We start from the raw sequence: 16,103 nt of genomic DNA on the forward strand, positions 1-16,103 counted from the left end.
TGGCAGTAAGCTGAATCAAGAGGCAGCATTGTAGTGCTATATCACATTCCTGTCTCAGACCCATGGAAAAGTTGCTGCATTCCCAGGTGTGGGAGTCATGAAGGATGAGGTTTATAAAGTAACATGATGTGAATGCTAAGGCAACCTTCTCTTGAAAGAGCAATAGAGACCACTCCCTTCTGTGCTTACATAATGCATATTTGAACTTGTACATATTTCACTTAGGTTCACAAATAAAAATGTGAAAATAATAAGAAAGGAAAAGTCATACAAAGGAAAGCTGTTAAGTACAATATATTTATTTGCCTGCACATTATTTAAAGGAAACCCAGCAGAATAAGATAAGTAGATCAGGCTCAGTAATGTCCTAAGCTGCTACCGACAATTGTAATAAAGTTTTGGTCAAAGCCAGTAGAAAGCCATATAAAGAAATTATTTTAAAGAGATTTTTTTTTTCTGCTATTGTAAAAGGCATTGGTTTCCTTAAGCTGCTGGAAATGAATATTAAACCTTTGTTCAATATGTCATTAAGACGTCAGTAAACAGTTAGGACCATAGAATACATGCAGCCTTCTTTTCTATTTTGGGCCCTTGCTGACCTGAAAGGCTTTTCACTGGTGGGCACTGCTGGAGAGGTGGTGTTACACATCTGCAAGCCTCACTTTTGCCTCGTAGCAATGAGGGCTTACACAGCCACAGACAGTGATCGTGTGTTTATCTCCCTCCGATGTCTTTAATGGGTAGAGAGCAAACAGGCTTTTGCTACATCCCTCCTCCCATCTCTGCCACCCCTTAGTCCACAAATCATTTGTGCAAATGGCAGGGTGGTGGATGTTGTGTTATATAAGTAAATGTGTGTGTTTTTTAAAGTAAACATGCCTGACAAGAGAATGTCAGTATGGTCACATTAAAAGTCAACCCTTCCCATTTATGCCTAGCCTGCTGTCTGAACTTCAATGAAAATGAATTATAATATCTCTGGCTTTATTTGAAACCAAGTCTGTCACAGCAATTCATCCGCCATTAGCAAGTATACACAATGATGCACATCAGAATAAGTTGGATTCACTTTATTCCAAACTTGACACTGGAAAATAGCAGTTTTCAAGTCTGCACAGCAGATTTTTCTGTATATTACTGAGTACAACTCTACTACAGTGTTTGTGTTATATATTATCTTTATTCATTGATGATATCAAGTAATGTAACAGTGTCAAAAACTGTGTATCATAAATTCAGTAATTACTTAATGGATCAACATTAAAACAAAGCAGAGAAATTCCAAGACTTTCAGTTAATCACAGGCAAAACTGAGATAACCTACTACAACAAAAGCAGCAGAACTATCTTTTTCTCACTGTTAGTCTCACTCAGGTATCCTCCTACTTCCTCTCTGCTAACACAAACTGCTCTACTGCAATGAATTCACTCACAAGCATGAACAATCCAGTGTGTCCCCCATTTTTTTTTATTCATAGATAAGGGAGGTCACTGGTAGAACGTAATACCCAACAACACTGCAGTTATTGCCCATTTATGCTCAGTAACCTCAGAAAATATGGGCTCCTTCTTTCCTCTAGAGGTTTTCAAATGGGAAAAAAGAATTATTATTATTAGTTTGTGTTTTCTTAGTAGGTATGGTTTGAATTTCCCCATTTATCTCTGATCTGTTGCTGAGGGGGAAAACAGTCTTGCTGATGGGTTGTGACTAAAATACTTAGAGCAACAAAAGAATCCACTCTGGAAGTACAATCCTCTAATATATCTGTCCTGTTCTGTTTATGTATGGAAACTGAGACTAAGTTGGTGAGATCTAATCACTAAAGAAGCTAACATTATAATTTTTAAATTGTTGACTTTCCTTCATGTTTTCTGACTAGTTCTATATACAATTTCATCTTGCTTAGAATTGTAACCTAATACATTAGTTATCAGTATTTTGAGGACATCAAAGAGGAAATTTATGCTGGGTACATGAGAGACCTGATGTAGGTGAGCATCTTTGTCTCAAAAGCAACTTGGATATCACTGAGTAACTAAGAAAGTAATTCTAGGAATGTAGAAGTCTTACCTTAATTAAACAGATTTAAAAATCATCTTGTTGAAATTTCTAATTGCTATGATGATCATATTCCCTTCAGTTATGAATTTCAGTAACACTAATAACTAGAGAATGATTCTGATGGTTTCTCCACGTCCTTGTAGGAAGTTTTCTTTTTACCTTCTGTGGTTTCTTGTGTGAACAGTTTGTCTATTTAAAGCCTGCAGAGAGGATGTGATTTTCCAATGCAGGGGAACAATGGCAGTGATTTCAAATACACTATTGAAAGGGTTTATTGCACTTGAAAGTCACAAAAAAAGTGGTTGTTCTGTAGTTCTATACTTTAGCTTTTGTTGCTTTCAATCTTTCTGAATGCTGATGTTTTATAGATGTTTAGTAAGGTACAATCCTTCATTTATTTTTTACCTTATAAATAAATATTCCTGCTTTCAATGCTATTATTTGTACATAATAACTATTATGCTTCATTCTGTGAGGTGTTGCTCAATGAACAGTCAGAATAGAAGTGGTAAAGTAGCCACTGTAAAGTGGTTGCTTGCCGGCCTGTGATCATATTTCTCTAGCTGCTTGATCTTGTTCAAATATATATTTATTTAGTCACTGCTGTTTGCTGTCTTGAAAGGCTACTGTTAGTAATGTTTGGCAGACTTTCTGATTTTACTAGTCAAACTCATCTTCATTGTTTAACTGCCTTACTTTCAGCAAGAAAACTGTGTGCTATCTAAATGACACTTGTGCCACTCACACAAGATGCTTATCTCTCTGGCACTGGTGGGATTGGGACTTTAGGAACCCAGGGCTATGAAATGCTCATCCACTGAGCCTTTGGAGGCAGCCAAGGCACTCAGTGTCTTATGGCATTCGTGTGTGGAGGAAGCAGTGAGGGTTACAGAAGTTTTCACACAGGTTACCTGTAGTCAGCCTGCTCTTCTGTTTCAACTTGCACAAACATAACTCATAATCCTGATTATTTCTTGAGACACTGCCAGTCATTCCAGCTTCTGAGGTGATTGTGATGCTGGCAGGAATGCAGAAGTAGAGACCAAGGCTTAAATTTCTGTTTAAAGCTTTCTCAGAACAAAACCTGCCCCCCTCCAAAAAAAAAAAAGAAAAAGAAAAGAAAACCATCCCACAGCATTTCATGCAATGACTTTTCAAGTCAATTGAAGTGACTCTACAAAGTATCTTGGCAAAAAAACAAAGGAGAGAAACAGCTTAATGTAGCATTGCTGCATTCAAGAAATCTGAGCATTCTCCTGGCTTAACTGGTTAGGTTGTTTGCAGTTGCATGTAATTAATTACTCAGGTTGTAGGAACTCATTTTGTCAGATACAGATGACTTCCTTACTTGCTACAAAGAGAATGCAAAATGAGAAAAAGAAGAATTTAATAGACCTTTGTCATTGAGCTGACACTATTATTTGGTATGTTCTGATTCAGAGGTAGACAACTGGCACTAAATCCAGGAAAGAAATAAAAGACAGAATGGATCAGAATGGAACAATCTGTACAGAAGATTGTTTTACATTCCAGATATGGCTGTCTACTTTACTTCTGGAGGAGTCAGAGAGCTGGCTGTTTCTTGGAACAGTTCTGGGGAAATACGAGTCTAAAAGTTAAAAGTTTTAATTTTTTTCAATGAGGCTGCTGCTCTGGAAAGACAAGCTTTCTTGACAACTCTTTTTCTCTTACTTTTTCATTTGCTTCCTTTTCTCTGTACATTTTGGTTGTTGGGTTGTTTTTGGTTTTTTTTCTGTGAGGTGTTAAATAGCACATTATCTATTCCTACTCTCACATTAATGTAGTTAATTAAGATTTCTTCTTCCAAAGTTGCAGAATTAGAGGGATTTGGTGAGGTTTTTTGGTTTGGGGAGGTTTTTTCTGGTTAGTTTTTTTTTAATCTGGCAACTGTAAATTGATAGAATGATTTTCTGTGCAGGCACTTTTATGGACTATGTATGACAATCTTGTGGGCTAGCCATGAGTTTGGCACTTTGGCAGACTCCCAGCTTACCTTTTAACCTCCATATGTACTTTGATGAGAGTCATACTGCTGTTGTTTTAGCCTCTTCCAAATTTCTTTTGAAACTCTGGTGCACTTTGTGATAACACAAATCTACTGGTATTACATTTCATTATTGCGTGAGTAATGAAGCCGACGTCCTCAGTGCCTTCAGCAGAGTTTTGAAGAGGCTTATAGGCTTCACTGCCCTGTTTTGGCTTGATAAAGGGGTCCCAGATGTTTTACTTCTGTCAAGTAAGATTATAGTTTGGTAAATGGTAAAAAAGTTAAATTGACTTGTGCTTTTACAGATAGGCTTAAAATTTCATTGTCACTTTTTACAGGTAGTCAGAATTTAATAATTAGACTCTTCCTAGTTTTCTCTTGGCTCAGTTTGTTTATTCTGTTTTTCCACTGTCAAGTTAAATTTTTATTGCTAATTTCTGTATCTTATACAAATCCTTAAGAAAATAAAGAGGATAGTGAGTATCTTGTCCTTATCCATTGTGTGGTGCCTTACTCTTAGTGTTTTATTGCTGTTGAGGTTTCTCAGAGCTTAGGACTTTCCTGGACTATTGACTATATCTCCATTCAAGTTCATGGCTACCATATGGATTGCATTAAATTAAAGTTAAATGATTTTAGGTCCTAACAACTCCAGTGTGTCACCTACCTGCATGGGGAAATCCTGCAATCAGAGTTAAGACATAATTTTAGAGTCTTCTCATAAACACTTAAAACGCTTAATAAAGTGGATCAATTTTCTAAGCAGCCTCTCAAATTTCTTCAGTTCCTATCATAATTATATGTATTATGACCTTCTTTTTAACAGTCTGTTGTGATGGTGGCTGTAAGTGGTTCCAAGATTACATCAAATATAATTATACTTTGATTTCTTTATCTGAACATCTTGACTTCTTGAAATATAGCTTGTATTCTTCTACAGTAAAGAACATCCAAGATAACACTGTACTTGGAAGTTATAAACTACAGCTACAATCTTATTTCCTTCTTCAATCTGTAAGAGCCTTACACTGATGATCACATTCTATTTGGTGTTACTATAGTCCTGTTTGAATGCAGATCTTTTTATTGCAGCTCTTGTAATTTACTGAAGGAACAGTTTTAGGAAGGCACATGACTTTTGAAACAGGGAGATTTGTTTCTTTGACTTCTTGTGAGGAGGAGACAGAGCTGTTGATATCTGTTTGCCCTGGCATTATGTTGGACAATTCTGGCAAATCACTTTCCAGAGATAGGAAGAGGTGGTAACTTGAGGGTTTAAAGGGTTATACATAAGGGGTTATGTGGCAGCCAGCTGGATCTTAGATTGTTTAGGAAGTGCTGATATGAATGACCTTAAGGAATCATAAAATATGCAGTCTGCTCCACGGGGCCATGCCTGGGTGACCACTGAGGACCTGCAAGAGCAGCGTAGCTGATCCAGAGATAGCCAAGTGTGATGTAGGGGATATTGCTTGCAATAAACATTTCTACAGCCAGAGTGTACTTCAGCCACATAAAACCATATCTGACAAAGCTGGTTTATGTAGGAGACAGTGGTTTTACTGTTACTGAGGTAAATATGGCTTTGTTGTGCCAGGTCAGGCTTGTTTTACATGCACAAACCACTTTGTAACATGTGTGTAACGCAACCTATCCCTACATGCGCAGTAAGTTCTCCAGTGCTTCCCAGAATCTGCTTTGTGGATGCATCATTGCAGATGTGCAATGATTCTGCAGACCTTGAGTAGTAGGTCTGCATCACACTTGGCTATCTCTGGATCAGCTACGCTGCTCTTGCAGGTCCTCAGTGGTCACCCAGGCATGGCCCCGTGGAGCAGACTGCATATTTTATCATTCCTTAAGGTCACTCATATCAGCACTTCCTAAACAATCTAAGATCCAGCTGGCTGCCACATAACCCCTTATGTATAACCCTTTAAACCCTCAAGTTACCACCTCTTCCTACCTCTGGAAAGTGATTTGCCAGAGTTGTCCAACATAATGCCAGGGCAAACAGATATCAACAGTAGTAGGTCTTGTGGCCCAGGAACAGCTGATTTTCATGTTGGCCTGTGTACCTGCTTGAGGAATATATGGGCCAACATGTTAAAAAATGTTTAAGAAGTGTCAAAAGAAAAAAAAAAAACCCAAACTAAAATCCACCTACTGAAATTGTGTGAGAAGCAGAAAAGACTACTTCTGGGGAAATCTCAGCATACTGTAGGTTTGGACATGTCTACAAAAACTCTTAACATGCTGCAGCCTTGAAAGGGCTGTTTAATCAATTAATGTGCATAAATGCTTCCACCGTGTTTGGTGCCTGTGGTTCTGAAGGCTGGAATCTGACAAGGAGACATTTCTCTGGAAGAAATTCTCTGATTAAGGTGAAGACTTCTCATCCCTCACTCAGGTCAAATTTGTTGGCATAAAGAAATTTTGAAAAAAACCCTTGTCTTTTCATAGGCTTTTGGGGTGAAATTAATTTACAGAGGCTGGCATGGGATTTTATTCTTCTTCTCTGATTTAGAACTTGCCTATACACACACTATTTTTTTTTTTTTTTCATCAATTCATCCTAAGGAAATTTGTGTAATTTTTCCAGGAAAAAGAATTCTGATCAGGAAGTGTTGACAAAGTCACCTAAAGACATGTGTTCTGCTTTTGATTCTCACCTCTCTATGCATTCATACATACATTACAATATAGATATATTTTTAATATATATATATCTATTTTTTATATAAATATAATATGTATCTTTAATATATATCAGAGATACCTAAAAGCCTAGACAGAAATATAAAAAGCAAATGTTGTTTTGATACACATGCAATATAAGTGGGATTTTTTTGCCTTTGTTTTATGTTATTATATCTACATGATGAAGAGGTTTTACTTGGGGGAGGAGGGGGCGAGGGGCTGTTCATGCAAGTGAGAGTTCTTTTATGCACTGACTTTCCAGATCCTTTTGTTATTAAGTCTAAGGCAAATGGCAGGTAACTTAAATGGTACCTAGCCTCTATTGTGCTGGAACGTGTATTAACCATCAATGGTATATTTAGAAAATATGCAGAGGGCAAGACAGGAAAGGTGGATATCCTTTTCTCAACCTTTTTTTGACCTAACCCAATTTTATAAGCAGGCAATTGTGTGGTTTTGACACAAAGACATTTGTATGATCAGAAACAGCTGCTAAGATATGTTGTTTAACAATGAATGCAAAATATTCCTGTGTAATTATTTTTAAGCCTTAAGCTACAGAAAACAGTGCTCCCAAGGATGGGAATGTTGTTTTTTATCCTTTTCATTGCAATCTGAACTTTGAATTGCTACTATACATTAAGAATCAAATTCAAAGTAATCCAAGTTTGAAAATACCTATTCACTGAACCCATATGCTAGAGTATGGATAAATTGGTACTCCTTGCTTAGTGCTAATGGAAAAAATAGAGAATGACTTCAGTGACCTATTTCACATTGACAGAATGATAGATCTGTAGGAAACAAGAATCTGAGATCTTTCCCAAACTCTTCTGATTCTGCCTTGAGTACATAAAAGCTGTGCTTTCATGCAGCTAAAGAGAGTAAAAGCTTAGTCTTACAAAATGCTTGTAATTGCCGGCTTCTTTATTTTATTGCCTTTAACCAGGTTTATTTAGTGACCGCTACCAACTCTTCATGCACAGGCATGAAGGACATTTCTCAGTGGTGTTTGGGAAACCATTTATTTGTCAAATTCTATAGTTTATTATGAAATACAAGAGTACATGATCAAAATTTGAGAGTTGATTTAATTTGAGACCTTTGTATTTCAGGGACCTGAAACTGGACAATATTCTTCTGGATGCAGAAGGCCACTGTAAACTGGCTGACTTTGGGATGTGCAAAGAAGGGATTCTGAATGGAGTGACCACCACGACGTTTTGTGGCACACCTGACTATATAGCTCCAGAGGTAGTTTTTTGCAGTGCACTAAGAGTACAAATATTCTTATTTATCAGACTGTTACATGTGTCATTTTATACACTCTTTACATGTAGATGAAAACATTTCAAATGCAGAGTAGACTCTGCTGCAGTTGTGCTTAGGTAGTCTTGCAGAAAATGGTTACTGTTTACAAGCACTATTCCTTGATGATAGGAGTGGTTTTTCTAGTATTTGTTTCTTGAAATTAAAGTTATTCTTCTCAATTTGCTCACTTCTGAATCAACATCATTATGATGATTTTTAGCAGCCTTTAAGGTTCTAGATGCAACTGAGTATTGCAATCTTAGTAATCTTGAGTAGCTATAAAAATGTTTTTATTTTTTAGTGAGGTTTAAAAGAACATGTTCATACAGAAGAAGCCATATGTTTGATGTTGTTTTGACTACAGCCTTTGTGGGAATATAATTTTTTTCCTTTATTTAAAATATCTGTGAGTGAAAGATACTATGCTTCTGCTGCTTTATAGACTTGCACAGAAAGGTGGAAACTAGATATAATTCTGCATATTAGTTGGCAACATTTCGAGGTGTTCATTGGATAAAATAAGTACCTGAGAGTAGTGTGGCTTTGACATATCCCAGATTTTAATATTATGAGGTGCATTTCAAAGTGCCTAAAATGAAGCAATACTGAAGAGTTATTCTGCTAGGCCAACTTTGCTCAGTTGAGTTAGTAACCTGTGCATCTTTCCACTTGAATATTTAGTGTGCAGGTTTAATGGAAAGGCGTTGTTGATTTGTCTTTCATCAAACATAAATTTGCAGTGAGGAAAAATGTTATTTATTATTCCTCAGAGTCAATAAATCAGAAATCCATTCTGTTAGTGTTCAGGGCTGTCCAACTTCAGTAGCACAACTGATAAGGTATGAATCATCTTGAAACTATCATTACATAAATGTGTGTCTTATGGAGTCTGAAAAGTATTCCAGCATTTAAAGAAAATAAATACCAGTGTGGTAACTGGGGCTATGTAGGATTTTTTTCTGATTTTGTATACTAATTGAGTCCTTTGACAAATTCTTTGAAAGTTATTACCAAAAATAAAGCACTAATAAGAACACAGGAACTTATTACTAATTATGAATTTCCAAAGAGTTCCCAGAAGACATGAAAAGTGTACATCTAATTTTCTGTATTTGATGGCTATAAAATATCATTTTCTTTCAATGAGGAATGTGGATGGGATCCAGACCTGTGTATCCAAATGTTAAACTCATTTCTGTTTTTGTGTTAAGACTGAATTTGGTTTTATATTGGTCTTGATTCCCAACTACAGCACTAAGCCCAAGCAGTTCACCACAGGATTTCTCACTGCACTGTGCAGTGTTGTGTAAGGAGTTGGTGGATTTATTGCCATTCCAAGGCATTTTAAGGCAGCCAGCTTCACCTTAAGCAGGCACCCACTCCCCTTGCCTGGTTCCCTGTCATGCTGAACCAATGCAGCCAAACTGCAAGCTTCTTTCCTGTGAAAAGGAGACAAGAATTAAACTTGTTCCCGGTACAACAGTTGTTCTGTAACACCAAGTGCTACTATAAAACTCCATCGTGCTAAACTATTACTGTCCACTAAAGGTATTTGCTACAAGGTTGAACTTGTGCCACATGAGAAGTTGTAGCCAGTTTTTCCTGAAAGCAAGTGCAATTAAAGTGAATTCTACAGCCATGTATTGTACAGTGGTTTAATGCTATAAAAGGAACTTGAACAAAAATGCTTTTGGCTTCCTTCAGCCCTACCTAAAGGACAAGAATAAATCTTTCAGATGATCTCTGTGCAACATTAGAAGCTGGTTCAGTTTGTTTTGTTCAAGATAGAGACAAGGAAATGTTTCACATTTTCCACCAGTCTGTTTTGTATATGTGATCTTTTTTCCCCTATAGTGTGACCTGCTTTAAACAGCTTGGAAGGATATGCAGCTCTTTTGCTCACAAGCATAGTCATTTACTCAGGGGACTGATAAACTCTCAGTACTTCTGAGAACAACATCTCATTGACACTTAGCTGTGCTAGTGCAAATTGCATGGTAAGAAACCCTGCCTGCTGTTACTGAAATCAGTGTGTGATCCAGTCCTGCTTAGGCACAGGGCATAGAAGGGGGCTATATCATGTTGAAACAGCAAATGTGCAGCTGAGACAGTTGTCTCACTTGTCTCTTCAATCCAATCTCTTTTTCTGTGCTAGATCCTCCAGGAGCTGGAATACGGTCCATCCGTGGACTGGTGGGCTCTGGGTGTTCTCATGTATGAAATGATGGCTGGACAACCCCCCTTTGAAGCTGACAATGAAGATGATCTCTTTGAATCCATCCTTCATGATGATGTATTGTATCCAGTCTGGCTCAGTAAAGAGGCTGTCAGCATTTTAAAAGCAGTGAGTCTTCCATTACTTGCCTTCCTCCTCCTCCTCCTCCTCCTCCTCCTCCTCCTCCTCCTCCTCATGGGTTTTTGGGGGGTTGGTTTGTTGGGTTTTTTCCTTGATTAAAATTGAATTTGCTGAAAGTTGTTGAGAGCAGTCACCACTGGGAGTTCAAGCACAGTTCAAAGTGCCACTGTTAGGATAATGGGGCCTTGGATAAATTACACTGCTTGTGGGAAAGGAACAGAATGTTTGTATTCCACGCAGTTCTACACTGTCTAAATCTGTGTACTGCAGATTCATGTTTCAGGGAAAACCCAACCAGCTAGAACTGTGCTATCACTTTGACACTTTATATGCCATATACTCCCATCACTAGAGTGGGAGAAGTACTACATAATTAAAGAAACAATGTTTTTTTAATTTAACCCGCTTACAAAATTTCCTGTGCCTTTGCTGTTTTTCCCCTGTCATCAAGAGGGGTTGAAAGCCCTTTATTTACAGCTGCATGTTCTATTTCATAGTTCACATGATAAGCAGTCTTACTTTAGTGTGATTGTTGTTCTCATTGTTCTGTTCTCATTGGGATTTTTCAGTATGAGTGATGACTTGACAGTAACTTGTGTCATCAAATGCTACAATTTTTAAAATCAGCCAATATGTACCACTGGGCAAATTTGGTTTTTAGACTACCTTTATAAAGTCAAGTTTATAAAGTCATTCATTGCTATGAATGACACTGACATAAATTCTTTCTTCTCTGCTAGTATCATCCTAAAATTGAAAGAAAACAATACAGAAGCAGTATGTCAATCCCCAGAGTTAGCAAAAACCCGAGAAAGATTTTTGGCTTAAAAAAATAACTTGGTTTTTATTTATTCCATTTTTCCATCGTCTTTGAAACTGGAAAGTCTCTGCCTGTCTATATATTTTTCTTTCATCCTCTGAAGGGAGACTTTCAATTAAGAAGGCAGCTGATAATGTAAAATCCTGCAGAGATCTTCATACAGGGTTATTTTGAAAATGTATATAAAACATAAACAATTTGTAATTTTTAACACCAGTGGACAGCACATTCTGCAGAAATTCTCATCTTGACCTTTTGATGAAAATGTCTTCTACTGAGCAAGAGAGATGCTCTAGCAATGATTCAAAGCAGAAGTCAAAGTTAACCTCTCAGAAGTCTTTGCTGAAGTATCTCTTTTGCTACATTCACTGTAGTGAGAAGATGGAGGATTTGTTACTGCTGGTAGTAATTTATTAATACTTATTGTCCCTTCTCCCCCAAATAGCTTTCTTAGTACTTTTTGTTAGCTCACATTTTACTTTCATGCATCCATTTCTGTTTCCAGACCCTTTGATTATTTTACTTCAGCAATTAAAATATGTAGACTTGAGCTGCAGAGTTTGGGCTTATATCCAGGGCTCAGGGGTTATTTTGGCACATTGTAAAGGAAGGGTTGTTGTCAGTTTTCATACCTACATTTGATTTTAATTGGAGTCCAGGGGATTTTCTTTTAAAGCTGGCTATTTTACAGAATTTTCTACATTTTGATAGTAGGAATGGTGATTTGTATCTTGCTGTAGTCATAGCCTTTCAGGCATAAATCGATACAATTTAATGGAGCTGTGTCAATTTACACCATTAATAAAACACATTTCCTTAGGATTAGCAACCTGCTGCCTACGAATGTATGGTGTGAAACCTGCTTGAAACTTGTGTTCTTCATCTGATACTTGTCCATATGAAGAACAGGAAAAACAGAGGAAAGAAAGAGGCATCTATGTATTTTACTGCTGAATGGTAGCAAGGGATTAACTTTGGAGCACTTCATTTCCTCACATTGTTTTTTTTTTTTTTACAGTCCTTCAAACACCACATAAGGAAAGTTTAATAAGAAGACATTCTCTTGTATTAAGTGGTGATGTTGTCTTATTTTCCAAAGAAAAGTTTTCCTGTTATTTCCATCAAAACACTGAGGATAATCTTAAAGCTCAGTATTACAAGGCAGTGTGTTGCTTATCCCATGAAAATCCACACATCTTATTAGTCCTGTTTCTGTGAATTGACAGGAATTGCTATTTAAATTCTTTCCTGTGTAGTAAGGAAAACAATTCTTTATTGAAATTGGCTCTCTGCTTCTTCCCAAGCAATGGAGAGATATTGTCTCTACAATGTGTGTTCCCTGTGTACTGGGATGCAGTCTCTGGCTACCAAAGCAGAACTCTGCTTTTAATCTGTGTGATTTATTTCAAGAAGCAAAATTTGGGGAGCCTAATCATCCTTGATTCAAGCCCTAAGCAGCATTTTGTCCTGTTATCCCTTAAGTCAGTAGGAATGCTGATCCTAAAAGGCTTCTTCTTTCAGAAAAGGAGGTTCCTGCCTTAGCCATGAAAAGGTTTATGGCTATGGCTGTCAGCTCCATTTGCAACCATCTCTTCAGCAGAGTGCAGTTAACAGCTGTGTCTCTCCTGACAGTTGCATCAGTGTTGATGCTGGTGATAAACAGGGAATAAATGTCAGCTTTTGCTTCAGAAATAGAAAGGGATTAAATTAATGCAATTAAATGTCTGCTTTAGAAGTTTGATATTTTTTCTTCATATATGCATGTGATATTTTTGTTTAGGTATTCATTCTTAAAATACATTCTCCTTCATCATCCATTTCACAGTTTCATGAAATTTGTAAAGTACACTACTTAACTGGACAGTCTAGTCACATTGTCATGTCCTGTGCTTCTTAAAAAGTTACATGTCCAAATGCTTTCCCTGTCTCCAGTTTAAAACAAAGATAAAGCATGGCAGATACTAGGATCATATTTTACTTCTTTGATACCTGGATTATATGGTACAAAAAGCACATCCTGTATTTTCCATGTTCTGCTTCTGCAATACATGTGGCTGCTGGTTCCTGGCCTGCTCACTCCAGTCCTGGAGATAAAATAAAGCAGAGGAATGTAGGAATGCATTTTGTGGTTTTTCAAGAGACCTCACCAAAGCACAGTAATCCTTTCAAAACCTTTATTTCTCCTGCTCATAGAAAAGATTGCCTGTAGTTTAGATATGACTTGCAAAAGAACTTGCAGAGCAGTTGAACTCAAGACCAAAGAGAAGGATCATCTTCAGAACGGCGCGTGTATGTCAGAGACCACAGACAGAATTGTCTTGCTGATCTATGCTGTACCTTTAAAATGACAGAAAGCCATTCTCCTCTGAATGGTTGATCTAGATATCTAAAACCATTCTAAGGGCTTAGGTAGCCACTTACCTAATACCTGGAGTACTAAAGCAAGGGCATGCTCTACAGTAATTTATTTTATTCTATGTTTGCTTTTTTTTTCCTACAGAAGTATAGTATAATGTGATACATGTGTTGAAAAGCCACTGAACAATTATTACATTTTGTTTACTTTGTCCAGTTTTTCTAAATTTAAAAATGTTATATAATAGCTGAATATAAAGTTATAGCAAAGCTATTGAGCTAATTCAATAATGTGTTTGTGTTTATAAGAACAGCATTCATTGCTACTTGAATTGCAAGGATTCTGTGTCCACACAAATTAGGAAATTAGTAGAGCAATTGCTAATAAAAGAAGGAAAAATAACAGAGAAAAATCAGGTAAAGTATTATGTGCTGCCATCAGTTGATATCAATGTCTTACATCACTTGTACAGCTTTTTTTCTGACAGGAATAGTTTAAATGTGAGAAGTTCATAAATTACTACACCAGAGGAGACCAGTTAGTTTCAGTCGCTGACACTAATCATGTACTAAAAATGAAAGAGAAATGTGCAAGTTATGTCATGGGGGACATGACATAATTTCCCATTCTCAAGGAAGCTTTCTGCAGGTACTGATCACTCTGTCTCTGGAGGGTTTAAGATCATCTTTCTTTCCTTTAGTATTTTTGGCTAAAGCTGGAAGTAGATATACTGAAAGAGAATCTAGTCCTTTAACACTCCCAGTCAGATGAAATTAAGAGGTCTCAACAATAAACTGAAAGGGTTTCTTGCAATAAATTTACAGTTTGGAGTCTCTGAATCTTATGGTTTGGCCAAAACCCCTGAAATATGGAGTGCTAGAATAAATAACCTTCTGAAAGGGGACTGTCTCTAAAAACTTGGCTTTAAGAATTACAGTGTGTAATTGAGCAGCAAATGATTTCCAGGTATTGCCATTCATATTTTAACTTTTTCCTCCTTTCCCTCTCCACCCTGTAGTTCATGACAAAAAATCCCAACAAGCGACTTGGCTGTGTGGCGTCACAAAACGGGGAAGATGCGATCAAGCAGCATCCATTTTTCAAGGAAATTGACTGGGTTCTTCTAGAACAAAGGAAAATCAAGCCACCCTTCAAACCTCGGATTGTAAGTAGCAGTTTGTATAACATTCAGAGAAAACTTGGTTTGGCAGTTCTACTTGTTGGCTTTTCTGAGAAATGAGATTACCTGATGCAGTGTTTTGAGGGCTGAAACAGTAACATAAAAACGGCACTGAGAAGATTTCTTTGTCATTGTTTCTGAGAAGGTAAGTGTCAGGAATAAATGTAATGCACAAAAAAACATCCATGTTCATCCACATAAACCATGAGAGAGTTCAATGTACATTTTTAATTATATTCTGTGTTCTCGAAGATGTCATAGGCAGAAAAGATTATTTCAGTTGACATATACTGTCTATACTTTCTGTGTGAGCTCTTTACAGTTCTGCATTGCTGATGGCCACTGGATTTTGTAGTTGAAACACAGACAAGAATTTATAAAGAAAAATATTTTAAGTGAAGAAACTTATAAAAACAGCTTCTTGGGGGAAAGAAGCACACATTATGATTAGATAAATTTATATATTAACATTTTCCTGGATAATAACCATTTCTATTTTAAAGTAACAAAAATCTGTTAAGACCACCTGCAGAAAGTAGGAAAGCCGTGCAAAAATATTTTATTCTGGTGTTTCTCTGGATGAAAACACTTACAATTAACCAAATGTCACAGAATGCATGCAGTTACTTTTGTGCTTACACACTGCAAGAGGCTAGCTTTGTGATAAATCCTCTGAGACTGATTTGCATCTTTTGATTTCACAAGTTCCTAATTACAATGCTGATTTGCCTGTGAATATGGTCAAAGTTCTTGTTTGTTTCTTTCTTTAGATAGTTTACAAAGGTATTAAAACACCCAAAAAGCAAAACAAATGAGCAAAATAAAAACCTTAGGAATAAAGTCTGAATCCTGAATTAAATTCAGAGGTGAAGAAGTCCCCTCTGTTTTTGAAGAATTGCTGTTTGTTACATGTAATCCTTTCCTTTGAGTCCAGTGAGATGCCTTCCCCCAAGTTCCTTGTGTAGATGGTGAAAGCAGGGCTGACCGCCCAGAACAGGAGCCTGAGGCAAGTCCTCTGAGTCCACTCTTGGGGAAATCTCTCTCTGTCTTTCTGTAGCTGTGCAGAAAAAGCCCAGAGGGATTGACAACTGTGAGTGAAAGCCCTTATGAACCCCTTTCTAGGAGCAGTAGTAAGGTACAGTGTTGTCACATGAGGAAGGTTTTCCGAATGTATTGGAGGATGGAAACCTTACAATGCCCTATTGTGCAGGTGGAGCCCACTCCTGGGGGTGCAGCCAGTCCCTCACCCTGCTGCCCAGCTCCTCTCTGGAGCTGTGGCAAGCTTGCAGCTGCTGCCTGAGCTGATGTAC

The 16,103-nt window shown here is 37.2% G+C and overlaps 1 protein-coding gene across 3 annotated transcripts in view; it reads left to right on the plus strand.

Moving 5' to 3' along the window:
• Window positions 1–16,103, plus strand: part of PRKCE (protein kinase C epsilon) — a 287,906-nt gene that overhangs the window by 251,394 nt on the left and 20,409 nt on the right. For all 3 annotated transcript variants that reach the window (XM_066546511.1, XM_066546512.1, XM_066546510.1), the window contains exons 12-14: window positions 7,886–8,024; window positions 10,237–10,425; window positions 14,632–14,778. In XM_066546511.1, coding sequence (XP_066402608.1) covers window positions 7,886–8,024; window positions 10,237–10,425; window positions 14,632–14,778 — 475 coding nt within the window. The remainder of the gene's footprint in view (window positions 1–7,885; window positions 8,025–10,236; window positions 10,426–14,631; window positions 14,779–16,103) is intronic.

Source organism: Molothrus aeneus, chromosome 3 (genome assembly GCF_037042795.1).
Source record: "Molothrus aeneus isolate 106 chromosome 3, BPBGC_Maene_1.0, whole genome shotgun sequence".
Classification (NCBI taxonomy): Eukaryota; Metazoa; Chordata; class Aves; order Passeriformes; family Icteridae; genus Molothrus; species Molothrus aeneus.